A 23,324-nucleotide genomic window follows, 5' to 3' on the forward strand; every position below is an offset into this window, starting at 1 on the left:
TCTGACATTTAATAAATACATATATTTTTAAAAATATACACTATTAATCATTGATTTCGTTTCATGTGGACCTCTTAACTTAAAAGTGACACAGTATCTATGCAAATGTGTAGGACAATTATAAGTTAACTGCATGATCCTCATCTTTCTCGTGGAGCTCTCTCACATAGTCAGTGGGACATACATGTGGCATGCCCACGCAGTTTACAGCACTGTAGCCGGGGCCAGGCACTATTTCTGTTCATCAGCCTTGTCTGTAACAGCCTGGACCTGACCTCACATGCTCTCCATTACCAGTCAACAGCCACACAGCGCCTCACTCCAACCTCAGAGACCGTCAAACGTGTGCACATTCTGCTGTCATTATCAGGCTTTATGATATGCCGGACACTGTGGTGATCCAGGGCACACTGAAAACAAGAAAGAATAAGATCATTACAACACCTTATTATCTTTGTCCTTATTTCAATGCGTGAGTCCTTATGAAAAGGAAATGAATGCGTCTAGATAGAATATGTAATCACTCAGAATAATAATACAATTATTAATTAATCACAACCAGTTCATTTACTCGTAGACATTTCTGAATTGACTTTCTGGTTGTGAAGCACATGATTGCTTATCTGTTTAAATCAGGCCGTGTTGCACCCTCTGGTGGTGAACACAAGAGAGGGCTCTCAGAGGAACTGGTGTCGAACAGGATGAGGCAGGATTACTGCATTATTATTTAGTGCTGCTCAGTCCTACGCGTTCTGCATGCATCCTTTTGTTTTAAGTTGTAACGACTCACAACATAGCCCACACTAGAGCGTGTGTAGTACCTGTGCATCATGTGTAACCCCTATGCTGAGGTTAGTGTGTTTGTGTTCCTATGACGACTGAGGCTCTGACTGCTGATTGGACTCAGGAGAGATGACCAAACTTCTGCCGTTGAACTTTTTTTTCGTTGAAGTGCAGCAGGAGGCGGACAGGTGGGTGTAGATCCCAAAGGACCAATCACAGTTGCTCATCCAGTCACTACTTATCTGCACCCCCACGGGCCAGACTGTGATTTTGATCTTTCTTTTCTCTGAACTGTGGCCCATCTACAATCACGGCATGGTAAGAGACTCAGGGATGATGAGCAGGTGCTCTCAGTTGGGGGGGGAGGCATTAGATATTCTCACAGCTGAGTAATTAAGGAGATACTTATATCCTCAGTGGATAAGAACCAGAGATCTATTGACTGTAGGTCAGTCTGAGCACTTGAGAATGACGTTGTGATGATGTCTATCTTTTCCTTCTTTTTAGACAAGCTACACAGATAAAGGAGAGAAGGTAAGATTAAAGCGGCCTCTGACGACGGACAGGAGTCTGTGATGTGGTTTGAAGTGTTAACAGTGCTGTTAGTTCTGCAGAAGAAGAATGTTGTAGGAATAAATGAATTATTCTAAGCCTACAGCTAATACGAGCTTTTAATACAAGTCTTTAGTTGAACTAATATTTGAAAGAATAAAGAACATAAACATTTAGTTAAAGTGTTGTGTTTCTATACCCGTATAGAGTCTTTCAACTGTTGGATACTTTGTTTAATTTTCTTCCGTTGTACTTTTGCCTTTTAGCACGTAAGGGGAAGGTTTGTCAAGTTCCATCATGTCACCTTCTGGGTGGGCAATGCCAAACAGGTCAGTGTCCAAACGCTGACTTACGACCAACAGTTTACTTTTCTTTTCATGCTTGTTTATACTTTTTACTGGGTAAATATAAGTTACTGTGTTCCGGTATTTACAGAAACAACTGCAAGTTACATAATAACTGTTTAATTGCTCTTCATATACAGTTAAAATGACCATGAGTTGCTTATTCCGTAGCCTCTGAAACTTCCAGCCTCTGTACTTTCTGTGCAAAAGAAATGAAAAAACAAGACACGATGAGTCAGCAGAAAATTGATCCACAACCATTTCGATTTTTTCCATTTTCTAATGCAAAGTTACACTGGTTCTAGCTTTTCTTTTGTTATATATGATAATAAACGTCATATCTTTGGGTATTGGAGAAGAGAGTGTATGCTTCACTTTCAGCTCTGGAAAAATAAAATTGTTTACAACCTTTTGACATACCTTAAACAAAACAATGACTTTGCAGGCAGCTTCATTCTACTGTGATAAGATGGGCTTCGAGGCGTTGGCCTACAAGGGTTTGGAGACCGGCTGCCGAGAGGTGGTGTCTCATGTCATCAGACAGGACAAGGTATGTCGGCAGGAATCTTGTGCTGATTGAATAAACAAATATATCCATGATGAATTATCCTCTCAGAGCCACCCCTCCTCTCTTATCACAGATAGTATTTGTGTACGAATCTCCACTAAATCCTGGAAATAAAGGCAAGTTTTCTCACTACGAAAGATAAAGTGCAGAGAACACAACACACTGTATGTCAGCATGTCAACATGGTTTTATTTCCCCTCAGAGATGGGAGAACACTTGATGAAGCATGGAGACGGAGTCAAAGACATCGCTTTTCAAGTGGAGGACTGTGACTTCTTAATCAAGGTAACAGTGACGAGGACGAATATGACCCGATGTCTCAATGCAACAGGTCGGAAAAGAACGAGTTGGCGTCAATTATGGCTTCACACGACTTCTCTTTTGGAAAATTATGACCTCACCGTTAATTACATTTCAGAAAGCTTTGTGTTTATTTACAATAAACTGAACCGGATTTGTAATATTGGAATTACTATGTGCGGTGTACTGAGTGTGTGTTGAAACAGTAACAAACATGCCGGTGTTGACAGAGCAGATTTGATGTTTAGCGCCTCATTTGACCTCTTTAGCTCACGGTCAGAGCGGAGGTTTGGATAAACTCCCTCTGTTGACCATCAGCTGGCTACACGGAGACAGCATGACCTCTGACTTTACACAGAAACCAACATTAGCCTCATCTGAGCTATAAGTATATCACGGTATGTATAGGGAGACGTTCTGTCTTCAGCCACTGGAGGGCTCTATGAGACAGAAACAACTGTTGTTAAACTGTATTTCCCAACTGATCCCGAAACAACTCCACTGACAGACGGCTAAAGAGCGAGGAGCTGTAATTGTGAAGGAGCCCTGGGTGGAGCAGGACAGCCAGGGGAAGGTCAAGTATGCTGTGGTTCAAACGGTACGTAAAGAGTGACGCACGTTTGAAAGCCTCACGTGAATACACACTTGAAACTGGGAAGGACGAATAATATTGTGTTCATGTTTTCTCCTCAGTATGGAGATACAACACACACACTCATTGAGTACCTCGGTCCCTACAAAGGCCTGTTCCTGCCAGGCTACAAAGAGCCTCTGTTTAGGGATCTTCTGTTAGCCAAACTGTGAGTCACTAACGTTTCTATGTGCTACATAGAAATACAACTTCCATGAAATACAACTTCCATGAAATACAACTTCCATGGAAAAGTTCCCATGCAATGTTTTTTTTTTCTTCTTCTTTTCTTTGTAGTCCACCGGGAGGTTTGAACTTTATTGATCACTTGGTGGGAAACCAGCCAGATGACCGCATGGTGCCAATTTCAGACTGGTAAGACTGTGTGAGCGCACGTACACGCGGCATGAACAGCAGACACACAGGGCAAAAGGACACGTAAACATGGTCACTCCACCTCTGACACAGTGTCAGTGTCAGTGATGTTAGTGCAGGCATTCAAAAACAGGCTCCAGTGCATCATTGCGCGATAACATTAGTCTATAAAAGAGCTCATCGTCACATTTTGTGTTTGTGCTCTCCAAATCCCAGGTACCAGAACTGTTTGCTGTTCCATCGCTTCTGGTCAATAGACGACAAGCAGATCCACACGCAGTACAGTTCACTGAGGTCCATAGTGGTGACCAACTATGAAGAGACCATCAAGATGCCCATCAACGAACCCGCAAGGGGGAAGAAAATATCACAAATCCAGGTGACTTTACAGTGGTGTACCACAGGGTCTTATCGCAGCGGGCTCCCCGGCAGCTTCAGGAACAGTTGTGCAATTTGGTTCTAAATGAACAAAATCGATGTCGAAATGTGTGACACCTCCTGGTTTCCAGCCCAACCTCAGTGCGTTTTATGTTCTGCATCTCCCTCTTCACAGGAATATGTGGACTACAACGGGGGACCAGGTGTTCAGCACATCGCCCTCAACACATCAAACATTATCCAAGCAGTGAGTCTCCCGCGTTGGCACCAGATTTCACGTTAATCCACAAACTTCGTCTTCACACACACACACACACACATACAAAGACACACACCCCTACCCCCCAGCCCAAATCTGCAAGTAAAGGCACGTTTTAGATCCTGCTTATTTTTTTTTGTCTTAGGTAGTGAACCTGCGCGCCCGAGGGATGGAGTTCCTTTCAGCGCCTGACATGTACTACAACAATCTGCGGGAGAATCTTAAAACCGCCAAGATCAAGGTGAAGGAGGACCTCGACCGGTTACAGGTGAGGAGGCACACAATTTCAGCAAGCCTGAAATGATTTACAGCCCTTTTTGCTTCTGTCTAAACAAAAAAGCTTTCTCATACCTCTTTAAGGAATTGAAAATCCTAGTTGATTTTGATGACAAGGGCTACCTCCTTCAAATCTTCACCAAACCCGTGCAGGACAGACCAACCCTTTTCCTGGAGGTCATTCAGCGGAACAACCACTTTGTGAGTACCGCAGACCAGTTACCCAAACTACTGGTATAAACTGAGGGTAGTAATGTGTCTTGGTGGTGGGATCCACAGGCCTGCAGTCCCGTTTCTTAACTTCACCACCTCTTTTTAAGAGGCTGAGACAGAGCCTCCTCAACACCTGTTTGCAGCTCCCACCCAGTGTGAACCGTAGCCCCACTTGTAAAAGATCAGTAAATCTATCACACGTGCAGATTAAAAGGCTGCCTGCTCCACATCGAGGGGGATCTTTGGATTGGGTTGCACCCTGTGGCTCTCCATTTATAACAGCGACTATACCTTCTGCTTGTCAGAACAGGCACATCTTGTCACTCTGCAACATCTCACTCGGCCTACAGATGTGGATACAATGCATGAAAGTGAGAAACTGAACCCGAACCGCAGCAAAGAATCTCTCAGGGGCGACCACCAACACTTGATCTTTTGATTATCTCTGAAAAATATTTACTTGATTCATTTGCGAGCCCCCGGTGAGTGGGTGTTTGAACCCTTTGAGAATCTGTCGCGATCCCACGTCAAAGTTTTTTTCTTTTATTAAAGTCCTCCCCCCCAGAGCCATACGAAATGACACAGAAGACGGTAGATCTTCGGGGTAATTAGCCATCTGCGTGTGTGCTTATTCTCTCTCCAGGGCTTTGGAGCAGGAAACTTCAAGTCTCTCTTTGAGGCCATTGAGAAGGACCAAGAGGCCAGGGGCAACCTCACTGTGCAGACACCCGACGGGCAGGCCAAAGCCTTCTACTGATCCTCCAGCACACTGAGACTGTTACAGACGGCTGTACATTTCAGTATATCAAACGCGCGCTGAATATCTTCATGTGACAAGCTGCAAGTGCTATCAGATTATGCTGTAAGTTGTCCACAGATTGCGTGTTGTATTACTGAATAAAGAAACTCTTGTTCGTGCAGGTTGGCATTTGTTTGTTTGGGAAATGGGTGCACATTTTAAAGGAATAGTTTGATATTTTGGGGAAAATAATCATTCGCTTTCATCTAACTGTCGGCAAGAAAGTGGAGTTATTTACCCAAATATTCAAACCACTACGTCATGATATGTTTTAAATGAATAAATCTTTATTACTGAAATCACTTGAAGTCATACTGAACTCAACATTAACATCATGATCTACTCTGCTCCATGTCACTGAAATGTATCAGAAGATAAAAAAAGACACCGTCATGTTTCAGCCATTGCATCTGTGATCTCCACAGTGACGAGCTTGTTGCTGTACGTTGCAAAAACGTACAACAGCATTGTGGGTAAACACGACACTGTATGTGCTCGACAACAGAACTCTTCACTGATGTTGGTGTTATGTGTTCATCTTTTTAGTTTTTTGGTAAAATGATGTTAAATACCGCGCCTATTACCACAGGGGTTTGGTTACATTACTTCCAAACTTATAAAAGCTATTTCATGATACCATCATATAAGATAACGTCACTGGTTGATGTATGGCGACTAAAATCCACACTTAAAAAGTATCACCTTCCTGAACAATCTGTCACACTGACTCACACACTCTCTCTACTCTCTCTCTACTCTCTCACACACACACACACACAAACACACACACACTTTTAGTTCTACATCTCGTTGAATTGCTTGATTTTGTCATCAAGCATTATCTTTCCTATGGTCAAACAATATTCCATTCATTCTTTCCATGTCTGTTCAGTAGGGGCTTCCAGTTGTTTTAGAGTTAGTTTCTTATAAACAAGTGAGGGAAACAAAAAGCTCAGGTGAGAACAGAATTTTTGTTTTGGAAGTAGGAGATATCCAATTTTGGATTTCAACCAATACTTTGTTCTCTTTCGTTCGGAGCCAGAAGGGTTTGCACGAGGGAGTCATGAAAGCTGCAATTTACACACAAATTGGAGAAACTTTTAAACTGATGTAAAATACACTCAGTTTGTATTGTATCGAGACTGAACCGAGACCAAGGCCATGTCTGCACTACTCCGTTTTCGATCTCCGTTCACAATCAGCATCGTTTTCGAAATGATCTCCGTCCACACTAAAACGCCTGAAGACGAATATCACGTAACTATTCACGTGCACTGGGCATGCCCGTGGGTGTCGATGTAAACAGGAAGTAGATTGGTTGCTTGGTTAAAAAAAATACGACAGAGTAATAAAGTAGTCTTTAATAATGAAAGGTCGTGTTTGATATTAAGATCTTCTCTAAAATCTTCCTCTATGAACTCAAACAGACACATTTCGTGAAAAGTTTTAGAAGTTTTATTTTTCAGACTTAATGTTAGTTACAGCGCTGTGGGTCAGCTCTATCTGTCTCTCACATATCAAATTCACTTTAAAATCAACACTTACACATAAAAGTTTACTAGATTATGATCCATAAATGTGGTTCGTAGCTCTGCTGGTGGCTGAACTATCTGTCCTACTGGAGAGCAATTACTGTGTTGTTCCTTTTACATTTTATCTGCGGACTTCACAATAGATGTGCAGAAGAAAATACGAATTATTAAGGACAGCAAAGTCCTCCGTTTTGTGTTCATCAACCTCCCTAAAGCCGCTAACCGTGACTTCAACCGGCCGCTCCGTAGGGCTGATAACGCCGCTGGTCACGCCGCTCACTGATCGCTCCAATAACAGCTGCTTCCTCCGTAATAATGCAGACTTTAACAGAACAACAGCTGCTAGTAAAGACAACAAGGTCAGCAACGCCTGTAATCAGTTCTCCATGTTAAATTAGCCTGGTAGTCGATCGGTAATCAATGTTGTTGTTTATGATTTCCGGGAAACGGTCACGTGATAGGGGTGCGACGAATCAGGGAAGGACACGTCCTGACTGCTAAGAACCAATCAAGTAGCGAACGCGGGCGTCATCGCTTCCAAACTTATCCGTTTTCGACCGTCCACACGAATACGCAACCCCGGCGTTTTCAAACTCCTCCGTTTTCGGTGCTCGAAAACGCCAGCGTAGTGTGGACGCTCAGTGTAAACGTAGGAAAACATGCGTTTTCAAATGGAAACGGAGTAGTGTGGACATGGCCGAAGACGTTGAGGGTTTAACACCGAGTCAAGACCAGGACCGAGGCAGGGCCGGTCCCACACTGCAGGACTCACTTACGATAAAATGTGGAACATGCAAACTGAAAGATCCACATTCCCTTAAAAACAACTGACGATTCCTCTTTATTCACCTCTTTTATTGCCATATATGCTGTATGTGTACGTTTACCATGAAAATGATCAAAAGACATTGCAGAGGTGATTTCTGTGTGTGGGAATATTCCTTTGTTCTCTACGAGCAGTCACAGTGTTGATGATAACAAAAAGAAATAGACTATGCATCGGCCATTCTGCGATATCCCCGCAGTCATGGTCCTGACGCGATCTTAAAATAAAATCCAATTGGTGGTTTCGCCAGCAAAAAAGATTTATTCTGCACAGAGGTTTTATTTCAAAATAATTTATTTGCATATAATTGGAATGAAGACAGGTTGATACATCTGTGATGGCACTGGTCAGTTTCCATATAGAAACATTCAGTCTATACAGAAACCACTCTTTCAAACCTGGACAAAATGGATAAATATATTAGTAAATAAATATATTAGTGACATGTCACTATATTGAAATGTTCTATTATATATAAAATACAACACTATTTCATTTCTGGGTTGTTTTTTTTTGTTCTCGTTTTGTACATAAAGTATACAAAATATACTGACATACCCCTTAACGTTCTGGAGGGATTTGTTTACTCATAGAAAAAGGCAGTTTCAGCTCATTATTCTTGCAAAACATAACAAAACAAAACACATAAAACAACACAAAGAAAGATCTTGAACAGGGTGAAATCGCATCAGATATTCTGCGGCATCACTCGACGCTATTTTCCATGTGCTAAAGGTTCTGGGCTTTTTTTCAAAATGAATACTATGTGTTTTATGTTGTTTGTTTGTATTATAAAAACCAGCTCAAGCCAAAGTGCTGCTTGTAATTCAGTCATTTCCATCTCAGTCTCCGAGACTGTTTGGGTGCGAACAAGGAACAGACAAGGAAACACTGATACTTTAGCACACATTCAAAGTGAGGTATTAGTACAACGGGACTGCAGTGGAACACGTCTGCATGATTGTCCAAAATATTGATTATCTGCTCTTTAATTCTGGCATGCTCTCTCTCGTCATTGAAAGCACATTTCATTCTGTGATTTAAGGAAAGGCTTGAAGCAGGGGGGGGGAAGGCACAAGGTATACTCTAATAAGTTCACTGTGTTCAATATGTTGCCTCTTTGGTTAGACAGGTAAGGGCTTAGTGTGTCGGGAGATTCCTTATTTAGGATGATGAGCATTTCTGAATGAATAAGGCACATAATGAGGCTTTAGTAAGTGCTACTGGTTACATTGCAATACCCATGAGCTCCTTGTCTGCTATTAAACTGTATCTGAAGTGTGACGGCTGAGAAAGAAAAATCCTTTTCACATTTTCACTGAGCCTTTAAGGGAAAGTCCACGCTAGAACAGAACTCCTACTCCTCTGATCTCAGTTCATAGAGCCTGTCTGTGGTTAAGCGGGCCCGTTGGACTGTTGTCTACACAGCTCAAGTGTTCGGAGTAATTCTCCTCGGGTACAAACGCGTCTTCTGTCCGTCCGTCTGCCTGAACAGAAGGAGAGGGAATAATAGGCAACAGAGATTTAAACCTCCATTCTGTTGTTTATAGCCTTGAGGAATGGTTAAACATAACAAAAAATTAAAAAAAATCTTTAAAATACTGTATCTGATTTCTGATTTAAGGTGGATTTTCCTTCAAAGCCGCAAAAGCACGGATTAGCAATGCACATTTACCGATTCCGGTATCATTACTGTAACTAAGATGAATTCTTTCCATTTTTTTCCAGTGTTTGATTGTTCCTGAGACATTTCTCAGGTTGTACCCATTACAGTTTGAAATGATGGGAAAAGCACACCTGGTGCTACGGCAACAGACTGGGCTGACGCTTGGGACTGTAAGGTCTTACCCAGCATGGCTTAACTCCAGTTATACAATTAAAACGTCACGGTCTCTTTTCTATTCTACATCGCTGGGAGACTACTGGAGAGCATATCCTGATCGGAGGATAATACAACACTGTGATGAATTCGGCATTACGGTAGCAGAGGATCGGGGGCTTTGACAGCACTGAGGTCCAAACGTGTGACGTAACCATCGGCAAGAGAAATGATGAGAACGAGACGACAGCTCGTAATGACGACGACATAATTCAGTCAAACCGGTTCATTATGAAAGGTTTAAAAAAAAAAAAGAAGAAATAAAATCACAGACTGCAAAAAACGAAACAGGAAATGATCCAAACACATAGAACATACATGTTGAAAACAGCTGCCATTGTTGAAATAATGAAAACAGGGCCCATGCAAGGCTCAGCAACCTCAGCGAAGGCTCGCTGTCCGAGGGGGCTGAGCGTCAACCTCTCTCTCCATTCGGACAGGCCAGACTGCCAGGAGGAGAACTTTGTGTGGAGTTTATGGGAGCTACATGGTTGTGACCAAAAGAACAAACAAACAAAAAACATCACTACAGCAGTACCTTTAAAGACCCCCCTGTGTGAGGCATGTTAAGAAATCTGAGCTGAGGTAGGCTGGAGAAGGAAGACGAAGATCACGCGAGCGAAAGTAAGTACCTCTAGAACAAATCACCTTATGTTGCAATAGAGTGAGAGATGCAGAGACGGAGTCTCACTCCACGAGGGCTCTACACCCGAAGCGAGGATCATTCGTCGCTTGTCCCTAAGGAGCATGGGAACTTGTGACGTCATGTCGGTAATGAATATTCTTCCTATAGCTGATGAGGAGAAACAGGAAAACACTTTTTTCCCCGTCGTGGTGAGTCGTTTCCCCAGCAACTCCCAAACATTCAAATCATTCAATATATATTCATATACAATATTATGAAGGGTCGGGTCAATTTCTTTTTTTAGCATTATTAAATCACGGTAATTTCAATCTAACTCAGCTCTCAGAGAGCGTTTCAGCTGGGGAATCGTCTGAACGAAAGGCATAGCTGGTGGAATTAAGTGGAAGACATGAGAGCGATAGCCAATGAGAGAGGCTTGTCCATTCTGGCTCCTGTGTAGCAGCGTGATAACAGGGATGCAACGAGTTCTCACACACCAGACTCCTCTTCTGATCCTGTGGACGCAAAAAAAACAGCTCAGGTCATCTTCAAAATAAAATACAAAAAATAAATGTTATGCAGGTCTAAAAGGATCATTACAGTTATTTCCTCCATGTTTCCTATTGGTAATAAAAACACTGTACTTACCAAATGAATGGCCGAGGTCAGACAGTCGAAGAAACGCGAGCAGTCAGATGAACATGCAGATTGTAAACAAACACCCAGCTGAGCCAAAATGATCCAAAAGGGAAAACAAAACTGTCTATTGTAAAAACATCCAACAGACTTTTCTTTTTTACCTTCTGTACTTGCCGTACTTACAGTAGCTCTTAATGAGACACTTCAGGTGGTTTAACCTCCAAATAAAGCGGTTTCCCCAAATCTGGCTTGTTTACCTGTCAGATCATCTGACTGCTCTCGGTTTCTTGCGCGGTCCGACTTCGCTGTAGCGATGTCGCCGTGTTCCAACAACTTACCAATTATTTCGCTGAGTACATCCCACAACCCACAATAGAAAACTATGACAATAATAACCCCAAATGATCCTTTCAGTCTACGGGACTAGTCATGTTATAAACAAGTGAGACACCCACCCTGATTGTGGTGTAATGTTTGGCAGTACAAACAAATGTCTGTGTTGCGGTCGGCGGCGGGGCCGTGGTGGAACCTGCAGGGTGGCCTGTCCATAGAGGTCCCAGGCCCCAAGAGCTCAGGCTCTGAGCGGGCCTGCTGCACCCGCTTTTGCCACACAACGTGGGCCCCGGCATAGCAAGGCCAGTCCTCCATACCTCCAGAGTCCAGAATGAGGGGCACGGGGAGCAATGCAGGGTGCAGATCAGGAGGCGAGCAGCAGAAGCCCGGGCCCTGACCGTAGTGGATGTGGATGCTACGGTCGTCCTGCAGGTCCAGGCTCTGGTGGAAGCGAACAGAGGGGCCATCAAGCACACAGCCACCCACTCGCCCGAGAGGAGCGGGAGGGTGTCCGTGTCCCTGGTGGCAGCAGTGGGGTTGAAGCTGTAAAGGGATTGAGGACACCCGTACAGGAGGTCCCGTAGGGCCGCTGGGGTCATGGTCCTGGCACTCTGTCCCAGGACTGGGTCGATCTGTGGGGTCTGGCTTTGGGCACTGGCAGGGGCTGTGCTTAGGAGGGCAGACAGGCGAGTCTCTTTCAAGGACAAGAGCAGCAGGTGCAGCAGCAGCAGCAGCAGTTGCGGCCCCCTGCTCCTCGTCCGAGCCTCTGCTCGGGCCCTGGCTGTGCTCCCCCTCCTCATAGTGGTGGTGTCTGTGGCGGTGGTAGTGGATGTGGCTGAACACAGTCTGCGGCTGCTCTTCGGGGCAGCCTGCTTTGTTCACCACAGAATCCAGAGACCTGGGCCGGGCCTGGGCGCTCGCCTCCAGGCTGTTCCTGCGGGGGGGGCGCCCAGAACCTGGCCCATAATACACAAACGGATCGTAGTCACTGCTCAGAGAGCTACGGAAGGTGGACCAGCTGCCATAAACCCCCTGCAGGGACACGTCGGTGCAGTTGAGAACAGAGTCGCTGGAGGAGCCGTGGCAGGGCCCCGAGCTGGAGTCACTCGCCGGCCCGTCGGCCAAGTATCCGCTGCGCTCCGTGTGGTAGCTGCCGCCTGAGCAGCTGCCGTCGTCCTGCCTGCCGTGGGCCGGCGCGCCACGGGGCTGTGGCGTGGCGGAAGCGGTGTGGTGCAGTCGCGAGCTGGACGCACTGTGCTGGGCCGGACAGGATGAGCGATAGTTGTGGCAGGACCGACGGGGGGTGTAGTGGTGCGTGGACGTCCTGCAGTTACCTCCAATCCTGTGGGGCCTCCCGGGACCCTCCGCAGGAAGGTGGTACCCACAGCCGGACGCAAGCGGCCTGCTGGCCAGGAAATGTAGCGTTTGGGGTTCCACGGCGGAAGGGCCAGTGTAGTGGCCCAGCGAGGGATAAGGTCCGGAGGGTCCACGAGGATAGTGGGGCCTCATAGAGAAGGGGATGGCATGCTGGGGGAAGGGGTGGTTGCGCGGGCCGCTGTAAGGCTGAGGGTGCAGGAAACCCTGGCTTTGCTCTGGACTCTGCTGGAGCCTGTTCCTCTGGGGCTGCCGCTCCGTCCCTGTGGAGCACAGCAGCATTGAGTCCATATGGTTCACAAAACAAGAAGGCCTCAATTTTGAAGTCATATTTGACTGGAAAAATATGCTTTTCCTCACCCATGATGTTGTGCATGCAGAGGGGACAGGTGCGGTGTTGCAGCAGCCAGGGGTCGACGCAGTCTTTGTGGAACTCATGAGCACAGGAGATGATCCTCAAATGCTGGGACGAAAGCGAGACAGAGGTAGATTTGATGATGAACAGCTGAGGGCGGCTAAATCTACAGATACAGGATGCTCCTCGCTCTCTCTCCTCTTACCTGGCCGTCCTGGAAGTCCTCCAGGCAGATGGCACAGACGGGGCTGGAGTTGGAGCTGCTGGCTGACCCCCAGGCCGCTTGGTGGCGCTGGGAGCCCGAGCAGCCCTGGGAGCTGTAGGTCGTGGTCTGCAGTCGACTGATGGCCTGCATGGTCTGCTGATGGACAGAGTCCTGCACGCACAAGAAGGGAGGTGTTAGAAAAAACCTTTCAAAAAAAGAAATCGAGGTGTGGATCCTTTGCTTTCACTCACCCAGGTCCTGTTGGACTTGCACTTGTAGCGGAAAGCGAAGATTAGGACGATGGTCAGAATAGCGAGGACGATGGTGAGCAGGATGCCCACATCATAATGAGGCTGAAACGGGAAAAGGAGATGTTTGTATTATTTCACAGATTACTCAAACATGTCTTAAATTAGATGACGACGTGTGAGGGATGGCTATGGATGTGTCTCCCACCCTCCCCTGTCTACACTGGATGGTGTATCTGCATCAAAACATCCAGTCCACATCAAGGCTAACACGACGGGCCATTCAAAAGACTTCCTTTTTTGGGGTTCTTCTTCTTTCAGACAATTTAAAGGAGAGAGAGAGAGAGAGAGAGAGAGAGAGAGAGACAGAGAGAGAGAGAGAGAGAGAGAGAGAAGTGTGTGTGTACGGGTTTCAGTTCTTACCCATCTGGGCTGCTCCACCAAGATCTCAATACGAACTTTGGCCTCCTCGTTCTTGTTGACCAGACTCATCAACTCCTCGGCGTCCTCCGCCTCCACCAGCACGACTGGACGCGGAAGGGAGTCCGTTTCTCGCAGCTGTGTGGAGAAAGACACGGGAATACAAGCGTGACATCTCTGTGAGCTTTCTCTGCCTTTGATCATTTGCAGATTGATGTAGCTGTAGCTTTGTGTCTGTGCACTCACCTCAGCAGCAGCATTGGCGTCATCACTGACATCAAAGATAACAGCCTGAGCTCCTTTGTCCAGTGCCATGCGGGCCTGAAGGACACAACGCGGGAGAGGAGACAGTTCAACACAAAACATTCAGACAGGGAGGACATTTTCAGGAGATTCTTATGCCTGTGTGATGAGGATAATGGAGAGAAAGTACACATTCAGTAGGAAAGCTCATCGTCCACGCAACAGAGAACATCTGCCCGTTACGCAGCACACCAGTTAGGGTCTCAACCCATCACTAGGTGGCAGTCATGCACTGAGCGTCAGGCACCAACAACACAGACCAAAGTGCAGCTCCTCCTGACACTTTTTCCACCTGACACTCTGGAAGCCAAACATGGAATCTGAAGGCCACGGCACCAAGCTGCTGCCCGATTGGACCTTTTTTTAACGTTAGAGAGCGGAGCCGAAAGAAATAGTGCGAGACTATTGAAACCGAGTGAAAAAGAATATGCGTCACACTGAAAATCAAATGTCCCCAACATGCAAACAGGGACGCTTTGTATTCAAACTAGGCTCTGAGAGCGTGCATTCATTCATTACGTCATTTTACAGCGTGTTATTTTAAGATATAGTGAACAAGCATGGTGGCACATCAGTGAACCAGCGGTGCTCAGTGGCACAGGCAATGTGGGCAGTGACGAACAGCTGGATAAGGCCAGAAGAGCATGGTCAGCTTGTTATCATATTGTGTTTACTTGTATTTTCTGACATTCCCAGGCCTGCAGATTGCTCCACTCTGTTCACCAGCTAGTCTCCAACCGTGTCTGCCTGCTGTTTGTCGCTGAGCAGGTAGTGTGCTGTTGTTTTCAGAGCTCTTTGACTTAAATCAGCGGCCTGCTGTTGCATTAACTGATGCCAACAGGCTTCATTACGAGAATAACAGGTGTGGCAATGGCGAACGTTAAAACACATCGAAAGAATAGCACAGGTGGTCAGCGGACTAACTCAACAATCTCAGTAACGTAGCAATTAGCTATCGTTAGCCACCATAAGCTACTGGTCATACCAGACCAAGTCTAGCTGCAGCAGCAAAGAGGATCAACTGTGCATTTTATTTGTAAAAGACTGAGGGGGCGGAGCCACAAAGACTGAATGGCACCCCGAAATTATGCATCAGGTACAACAGCTGTCTGCCCCCCCCCGTCTCAAGGTCTGATTCACAAAACATGTCGTGCCAATGATGTCACGGCGCAAAAGCGGCAATAAAGCCTCAAATTGTGTACGTGCCCCTGCTGCTACTGACCTCCATGACATGGACCGGTTTGAACCGAGTATCAATCCCGCTCTGTGTGAAAGTTTCTCTGAATGATGTTTTTTGAATATCAGTGTTCACAAAAAAAAAAAAGAAAAAAGCCCTAGAAAGGCTTTCTGGAGCATCACCAGAAGAAGAAAAAGCAGCCTTTTCATCAATGTCTCATCACATGCTCTCAAGCGTCTGGCATCTGCCAACGCTTAATGAGGAGGAGACACAAGTTTAAAACACCTAATCACCCGGGTCAAACACACAGGGATTTCTCGCAGCACGGGGCAGGGAGGAGCACACACACAGACACACACAGACACACACACACGCATGCAGAAGACATTTACAAATTCAGGTAAAAGGATCACTCAGTTGATCCATTAATCGTGTTAGTGAAAAACTTCTTTAATGCAGTGGCTGCATGGAATTCAGATCACAAAAAAAGAGAGTCAGTGCGTGACCATGAAGAAGCTTCCGTTGTTTACACAGAATGTCAGAAGCGTACCCCGCCTACATTAAGTAAGTACATTGCAGATCATGACTTAAAAAGCACCGAAATGCCTGTGTGTGTGTGTGTGTGTGTGTTTCTGCGCACAACGAAGCCCGCAGTCTAGAGTTAATAACATTGTTCCAGAGAAACGCTGGTGGCCGTAGTATTTACGGTCAGAGGGAGGTCAAATAAAAAATTAACATATCCCCTTTGATCTGGTTTCCAGCTGTGGTTCCACAGCCTTTCCCCTGTTTCATCAGAACAGTAATTGTAGTACGTGCATGGGCCTAAATGGGGTGCGGTCACGTAGGAAAAAAGCTAGATCTGTGACATGTGGGAATTTGCTTTACCTGGGGTTCAAAAGTTCCCTTATGCGGCACTATAAGCCCATACGTCCTGTAATCGTGGTGATCTTGTGGTCCAACACACACACACACACACACACACACACACAGACACACACACACACACACACACACACACACACACACACACACACACACACACACACACACACACACACACACACACACACACAAAGAAGGACACAAGCAGTTTCAAATAGTTTCCTATAGTTCAAGAACATATCATAATATACTTCTCAAACAACTGCCATGCTCTGCTATAGAGCCACGGACCCGGAAGAGGCCCGAGAGATCTCGTTACGCGATTATTGGAGGATATATTTAACCTTTAATGGCGCAATGAAAAGATGTGACGCTAACAGGGTGAGTTTAAAGGACTGCCAGCACGGGGGTTTCAACATCTCTGGGGTTTGTCACGGTCGGAACTGAAACAGACATCGCTGTGGTTAGGTAGACACCCATCCTCGTGGAGGTGCAACTCGACTACGTGGGATTCGACGCCATTTGGCAATTGAGTAGACAACGATTGCAGCATCGGAAACGACTGCGGTTCGCAGAGGGAGGACGTCATCGGCTGAAAAAGTAACAAACAAGAGTCTGCCTTTGACTCTGTTTGGATTTCGACAGAGGGTGAAGTCAGGAGGAGCAGCAGGTAGCGGAGAGCTGTCACAAACATAAACACACCTGAGGGCAAAGAGACAGAAAGAGGCACTGTGATGATTCAGCATTCAGCACAGATGACCTATTTCTTTTTTTTTACTGTGTCATATGCAAATGTATATCTGCATCTTACAATTACTACGAGAACATTTCCAAAAAGGAATGCACATGCCATGATGCACATCAAGCTGCGACTTTCGGACCGACACTGACAATTACATTTTAGCAAAAAGTGAAGCAAGAAGAAGTCCAAAGCATTCGATGCTCGTTTCTTTCTGTTTCCGTTTCTGTTTTGAAGCTGTGTCACCCTCAACCGTAACGTCTGATGGGACCATGTTCAGTCTGGGGACCATGAATGACGGATGGATAGATTGCTATCCATATACCCACGCTGCTAGCATGGAGAATAAAAACAATCACTGCACAGCATGAGGCCATAGGACTCATTTTGTCATTTTTTCGGTCCAGTCAAGTCAAGTTTATCTTTATGGCCCAATACCACAAATCTGCCTCAAGGGCCTCTCTGTTGTGGACACACTCAAAACCTACGTAAAAAGAGCAGACCTTGTCATGAGACCTTTTTGTCAGCATTGGGTGGCCTCTGCTCGAGGGCCAGCCAGCGCTGTGTGTTTACATCCCTGGTGAAGTGCAGCCTGCGAGCCAGGCCTGGCATCACAGCGTGTTCTCATTTCAGGGGTCGCACCGAGGTTTTTCCATCGTCAGACAAGATCGCCTCGCCTGTTAACGTCTGTGTTTGTCATGCGGTTTAATGTGGTGGGGGTGGCACCGCCGGGCCAAAATCGACCCCAGAGGGCGAATCCCCTTCATCTGCAGCCATGTTCCAACGTAACGGAGGGAAAAGGGAGGGGCCAAGAATGACAATATATTACACACACATAGACACATTCAGTCCCGCCACGGAGAAACATCTGCTATATTAGTTGAACATCTATGATTACAGAACTATATTCAGAGTCCAAGTGTGACCCAGTGGCTTCATAACCTTTGACCTTTGACAGCACATTTGATTTAAATCTGTGTGTTAAAGGGGCAGCAAAGACGACCGGCCCGGCAACAGCATGTCTGGCTCATTTATTCTCATAAAGAGCCATCCATTTTTCTTCCATATACCAGAATAAATCTGCCAATGGAGTGAGATGATTTGACTTGTTCCAGAAGTGGCCGGCGTTTCGCTTGTTTCAGGAATTTCCTAAAAATGAATTTCTGCAAAACAATACAGAACAAGGCAGGACAGAGAACACAATTTAAATTCTTTCAAAAAAGTTGTTTTGAATTGGAACCAAATTAAATCATTTCTCTTAGTTGAGAAGCAAATGTTTTTATTGTGATTTATTTACTATGACTAAATGACATTTTTATCAGCGCAACCAGCAAGTAAGACCTCAACCTAATAGCTAATTAGTGAGCATGGTTGCTGCTGTTAATTACACACCACCACACGCTCCCTAACCCACTGCCATAAACCTGCATGGTGTTGCTCTCCCTCGGTCTCCCATAACCCTTCATGCGTCTTTAAAGCACGGCACCAGACTCCATTTAACTCAATCTAACTTCTTCTGCTCGGCGTGACTATCCACATCATTCATTGCATGGGTAAATTACACCATGGAATAATATGTGTGGGAATGAGGGGTGAGAGTGAACGAGGTAGAGGGAAGAAAAAAAACAGAGAAGGGCGGGAGAGGAGTGAGGCGAGCAGGCTGTGGTGCTGCTGCATTAAAGTGTCTAATGACAGAGCACAGAGCTCCGGCCTGCAGGTCTGAGGCCGACTCTCTGCTCTGTCATTTCTCCTGACTGGCCCGGCACACTGGAACCATTACCGAAGCACTGGGACGTCGCTAAATGAGGAGCAGACGGGGGCGAGACTGGTGGTGAAATACTTGGGGATAGGGGTGGGGATGGATGGGGGGTGGAAGGGGGGTGCAGGTGAGACAGGTGCAGTCTGAGTGGACGGTATTGAGATTGAGTTTAACTGGACATGCCATTTAAGTATTAAAATAATAGTTTGGAGATTTTCCCGCTGGTCAGTTTACTTGTCATATGATGCGAGCACAGACATCCAAATCATCCGCGGTAGATAGTTGATGGAGGTTGTGTTTACGGTGTTCTTCGACTAGGTTTAGCGTGATAGCATGCTAAACATTTGATACTTAACAGTGAACACAAAGTACAGCTGAGGCTGATGGGAATGTCTTTTGCTTTTTGCAGGTGGCTGGTCAGCTGGATGCAAAGTCAGAGGGGACCACGTCCAGTCTGGGGACCATGAATATCTGTTCAAATTTAAATGGCGATTCATCCAATGGTTACTGAGATATTTGGACCAAAGCGGTGGATGATTGGACAGTTATATGGACAGATGTCCACACTGCCAGTGTAGCAAATAAAATGTATGTAATCATTTATTTTTCTTAACAAATATTAGACAATTCATCTTGAACGCATGGAGCAATATTATAAAAGAGACGGGAAAGTTGAAGTTCTCCTCGTGACTACATTCCTTCTGCTTCTTCTCTCCTGGTGCACTTCCATCAATGCTGAAATGCACAGCTTTGCTTTAAATATTGTTTACTTTACTTTAAAGCTGTCTATTTAGGTCTAATTGTGTGTGAATAACTGCTCCGTGTGTGTGTGTGTGTGTGTGTGCTGTGTGATTGCCGGGTGCTCGCCACTGGCTGAGCGGCAGTTGAGTTGGTTTGGAGGAGGGAAGGGTGTGGCCCTGCTGGGTATCCATTACTCACAGGGGTACTTTGATGTGGGGCCGCTGGAGGGGGCGAGTAATGTATGAAGAGGAGGAGGAGGAGGAGGAGGAGGAGGAGGAGGAGGAGGAGGGGGGGGGGGGTGCTGGAGGGGCCGGGCGGGCATGCCAGGGCAGGTGAGCAGATTCTACGCTCTCAGGAAAAGTATTGAGCCCGAGGGGGTGGGTCTGAATCACAGAGACATACACACACTACTCCTCCTCCTCCTCCATCTTATAACTTCCATTCATTCTGTAACACACACACACACACACACACACACACACACACACACACACACACACACACACACACACACACACACACACACACACACACACACACACACACACACACACACACACACACACACACACACACACACACACACACACACACACAGAAACACTAAATCCAGAAGCTGGGCTCGGCCACTTTTCTCGTGCAGTGAAGCAAGAGAGACACTGGAAAAAGTTATGAACCCGATCTGCCTGTCTGGAGGTTAGAGAGGTCATCGAGGGAACAAATAGCATTAAAGCTCAGCCCGCCCTCCTTCTTCCTCCGCTCTGCACTCCCCTCGTCCCTCGCCCCCATCTCCTTAGCAGGCCCCGGCTACACCGGGACACGCATTAGAAAGGCGAAGAGAGAGAGAGAGAGAGAGAGAGAGAGAGAGAGAGAGAAAGAGAGAGAGAGCGAGAGAGAGAGAGAGAGACCGATGTCATCTGATACGCTGTCACCTGCTAAACACGTCCTGCGAAACATCAAGGACAGATGAGACTGATGTGGCTGCCAGTGATGGAGCCCAGAGGCTCCACTCGATCGCACACACGCCACCACGTGACCTCCCGTTTCACTTCCTAAACCCAGCCCAGCCCGATGCCCGGGCACGGGGGAGGTTTCACAGCCAGTAAAACATGTCAAGAAGGAAAGGAAAAGAAAGTACTGTGATTTTCAAGACGGAGAAGCTGTGCCAATCTCGACATTTGCGGAAATAAGCTTGTTCGCTTTCCCGATGAGTGTAAAAAAGAATAAGATCACATCTGCATGATAATATATAGCTATAGAGCCAGGAAATGGTTATCTTAGCTTAGCATGGAGACTGAAATCAGAGGGAAACAGACAGCGTGGATCAGTGAGAAGGTAAAAGAAAGAGAATCTGTCGCCCAGCATCTCACCGGTGTGAAAACAACGCCGTATTTATTCACATTGTCCTGTTTTTTACCCAACATTCACCAACACTGACTGCTGCAGCAAAGCGCATCTCTACAAACAACTATGGCTGTGTAAGCATGTGAAATACTTCTGAAATTAATTACAGCTCAAACTGTCGAGATCCGTTAATCACAGGAGTTCCTGACTGTAATAAGTATAATTAAGTAAACCACCTGAGTTACGAGGCAGGAAAAGAGATGTAAAGAGGGAGGGTTAGATCCCAAACATGCCAAACGCCACCTCTGACGCTTTCTTCACACTCCTCCAAACATCTAGAGGGCTCTTCTTTTTCACATATAAAACCTGCCCGATCCCACAGAGGAGCCACTATCTCTTTATTGTTTGTATCGCACTCAATCAAGAGATTCAGCTCGGAATAATCCTCCTTTGAGTGGAAGAAGACACCGTGTTTTGTAGGCTCCGTATCGGTATGTTGATACATTCCTATGGCAGTGATGAGAGTATAACTAGAGGACGGAGAGAAAGTGTCCTGCATAATTTCTCCCAGTCTGTGGCCGGGGTATGGCGGAGGATTCTTTTTTTTCTTCTCTTTAGCGACGGGCGGCATCACCGAAACTTGAGGGAAGCCAATTAGAGGGCCTTTCCCGGCCTTTTAAGAGGCAGATAATGTTCTTGTTTTCATAAAGCATCCTGTTATTTAATCAGGCCTGTAAGTGAGAGCCTGACAATCCTCCTACAGCGTAGAGCAGCCTCCCTCCTCTCCTTCCCTCCCATCATTCCTGCCCTGAGCCCTCCATCTCATTCAACAGCTCTTGTAAGCCTCCAGGAATTCGTTCTTGGAACAGGCCGTGCAGTAAGCCGTGTCTTTCTGCAGTGCAAATACACACACACACACACACACACACACACACACACACACACACACACACACACACACACACAACCAGCACAGTGACAATTTAACACACACACTGTCTGTTCATGAGGTAAACCTAGACACAAATAAGATATAAAAAAAAATCACCCCTTTGCTAGATTACTACTGTGCATGACATTCTGACTGTAGATTACTGCACATCACTGTTATCACTGTAGTAATCAAAGTAGCAATACCATCATGTAGGAAGTAAAAGCCATGCGTTTCATCTATTACTTGTAAGCACAATGTTGACAGTGGTTTTATATATTGTTGGCTTTTTTAACATTTATAAGAGGTGTTGAATTAAGACTCGTAACCCGCAGTGTTGAGTCTAATTGCTATAGCTGCCGAACGAACACGGTGGTATGAAAAGTACGATACGTCCTTATATAAATGTAGCGGAGTGTAAGTGTAAGATAGAAACAAATAAAAATACTCAAGTAAAGTACAAGTGGCTTAAAATTGTACTTAAAGGTACAGTGTGTGTAGTATTTAGGGGGGCCTATTGTCAGAAATGGAATACAATATTAATAAGTATATTTTCTTTAGTGTACAATCACCTGCAAATAAGAATATAGGAAAATTAGAAAAATATGTTATTTGAAATTTTGTATTTTCTTTACCAGAGAGTGAGCGTACGGAGTGGGTCCTCTTCATAGAGCCGGCCGTCATGTTTCTACAGTAGCCCGGAATGGACAAACAGAACACTGGCTCTAGATACGGCCATCTGCCGTTCATTCCTTTCAGTTGGCTGCAATCTCACCGCTAGATGCCAAATCCTACACACCGCTCCTTTCAGTACATGCACTCATTTAAACGTAGTTATATTCCACTGCCGTTTAATGGAAATCAAGTTCTTTCAGGAGGTTTGGTGGATGTTTCAGAGTCACTTCACCTCGTATTCATATTTCTACTACATTTCAGCAAAAACAAGACGAAGTGTCTCGGACCATGCTAGCAGCTCTGTGAGGCTGTGCTACTGTGGTGCTTTGAGATGATGAATAAAAGATTAACCTGCTGATGGCGCTAGAGGACGGTTCAGCAATCATCAAAGTGATTACAATGTATCCTGAGGGGAGATGAATGTCTGCACTAAATTTCGTTGCAATCCGTATGTTGTTGCTGTTCACTCATAACCACAAATGTGAACCTCACGATGGCGCTAGAGAAAAATGTCAAGGGAGTAATGAATGTCTGTCCATCAAATAGTTATTGAGATACTTCCATTCTGGACGAAAGTGGTGGACCGACCGCCCGCAACATCTCGAGAGCTACAAAGCTAGCGTGGCTAAAAAGTTGACACAGCACCAAAAAGGTGTTAGTGGGGAAGTTCACATGTAGAGAGTTTGACTTTCTGGATGTTCTCTGGCCTCTAAAACACTTTTCTCATGAGATGTGGGTCAATAAAAAGAGAATAAATCTTTTTAATAACCACGCTTATTAGCCCCATGCAAATCTGAGTCTAAATAGTCTCATTGTATCCTAGTGTATGACACACTGTAGAGCCTCACTGTTTGCCCTG

At 45.6% G+C, this 23,324-nt stretch overlaps 2 protein-coding genes across 3 annotated transcripts in view; one reads left to right on the forward strand and one right to left on the reverse strand.

Moving 5' to 3' along the window:
* The first annotated feature begins 958 nt into the window (after window positions 1–958).
* hpda (4-hydroxyphenylpyruvate dioxygenase a) lies at window positions 959–5,452 on the forward strand. The gene is given in 15 exon segments (XM_079171477.1): window positions 959–971; window positions 1,291–1,317; window positions 1,602–1,664; window positions 2,125–2,229; window positions 2,321–2,363; window positions 2,450–2,532; window positions 3,056–3,151; window positions 3,153–3,193; window positions 3,195–3,347; window positions 3,476–3,553; window positions 3,770–3,932; window positions 4,107–4,178; window positions 4,336–4,458; window positions 4,551–4,667; window positions 5,323–5,452. Coding segments are annotated over 12 exon segments (1,164 nt in total). The 5' UTR covers window positions 959–971; window positions 1,291–1,317; window positions 1,602–1,664; window positions 2,125–2,148; the 3' UTR covers window positions 5,437–5,452.
* Window positions 5,453–8,123: 2,671 nt separating this feature from the next.
* rnf43 (ring finger protein 43) overlaps window positions 8,124–23,324 on the reverse strand; it is a 73,109-nt gene continuing 57,908 nt past the window's right edge. Inside the window, exons 3-10 of one of the 2 annotated variants that reach the window (XR_013767335.1) lie at window positions 14,161–14,235; window positions 13,918–14,052; window positions 13,498–13,599; window positions 13,247–13,417; window positions 13,047–13,149; window positions 11,435–12,949; window positions 10,034–10,855; window positions 8,124–9,323 (exon numbers count right to left, since the gene is read on the reverse strand). Coding sequence is in view for 1 of the 2 variants with exons in the window: in XM_079172092.1 (XP_079028218.1) it covers window positions 10,830–10,855; window positions 11,435–12,949; window positions 13,047–13,149; window positions 13,247–13,417; window positions 13,498–13,599; window positions 13,918–14,052; window positions 14,161–14,235 (2,127 nt within the window). In the remaining variant the exon portion in view is untranslated. Of the gene's footprint in view, window positions 10,856–11,434; window positions 12,950–13,046; window positions 13,150–13,246; window positions 13,418–13,497; window positions 13,600–13,917; window positions 14,053–14,160; window positions 14,236–23,324 lie in introns of both variants that reach the window. The other variant, XM_079172092.1, reaches the window with a different exon arrangement.

The sequence above is a fragment of the Pholis gunnellus genome, assembly GCF_910591455.1.
Source record: "Pholis gunnellus genome assembly, chromosome: 13".
NCBI classification, from domain to species: Eukaryota; Metazoa; Chordata; class Actinopteri; order Perciformes; family Pholidae; genus Pholis; species Pholis gunnellus.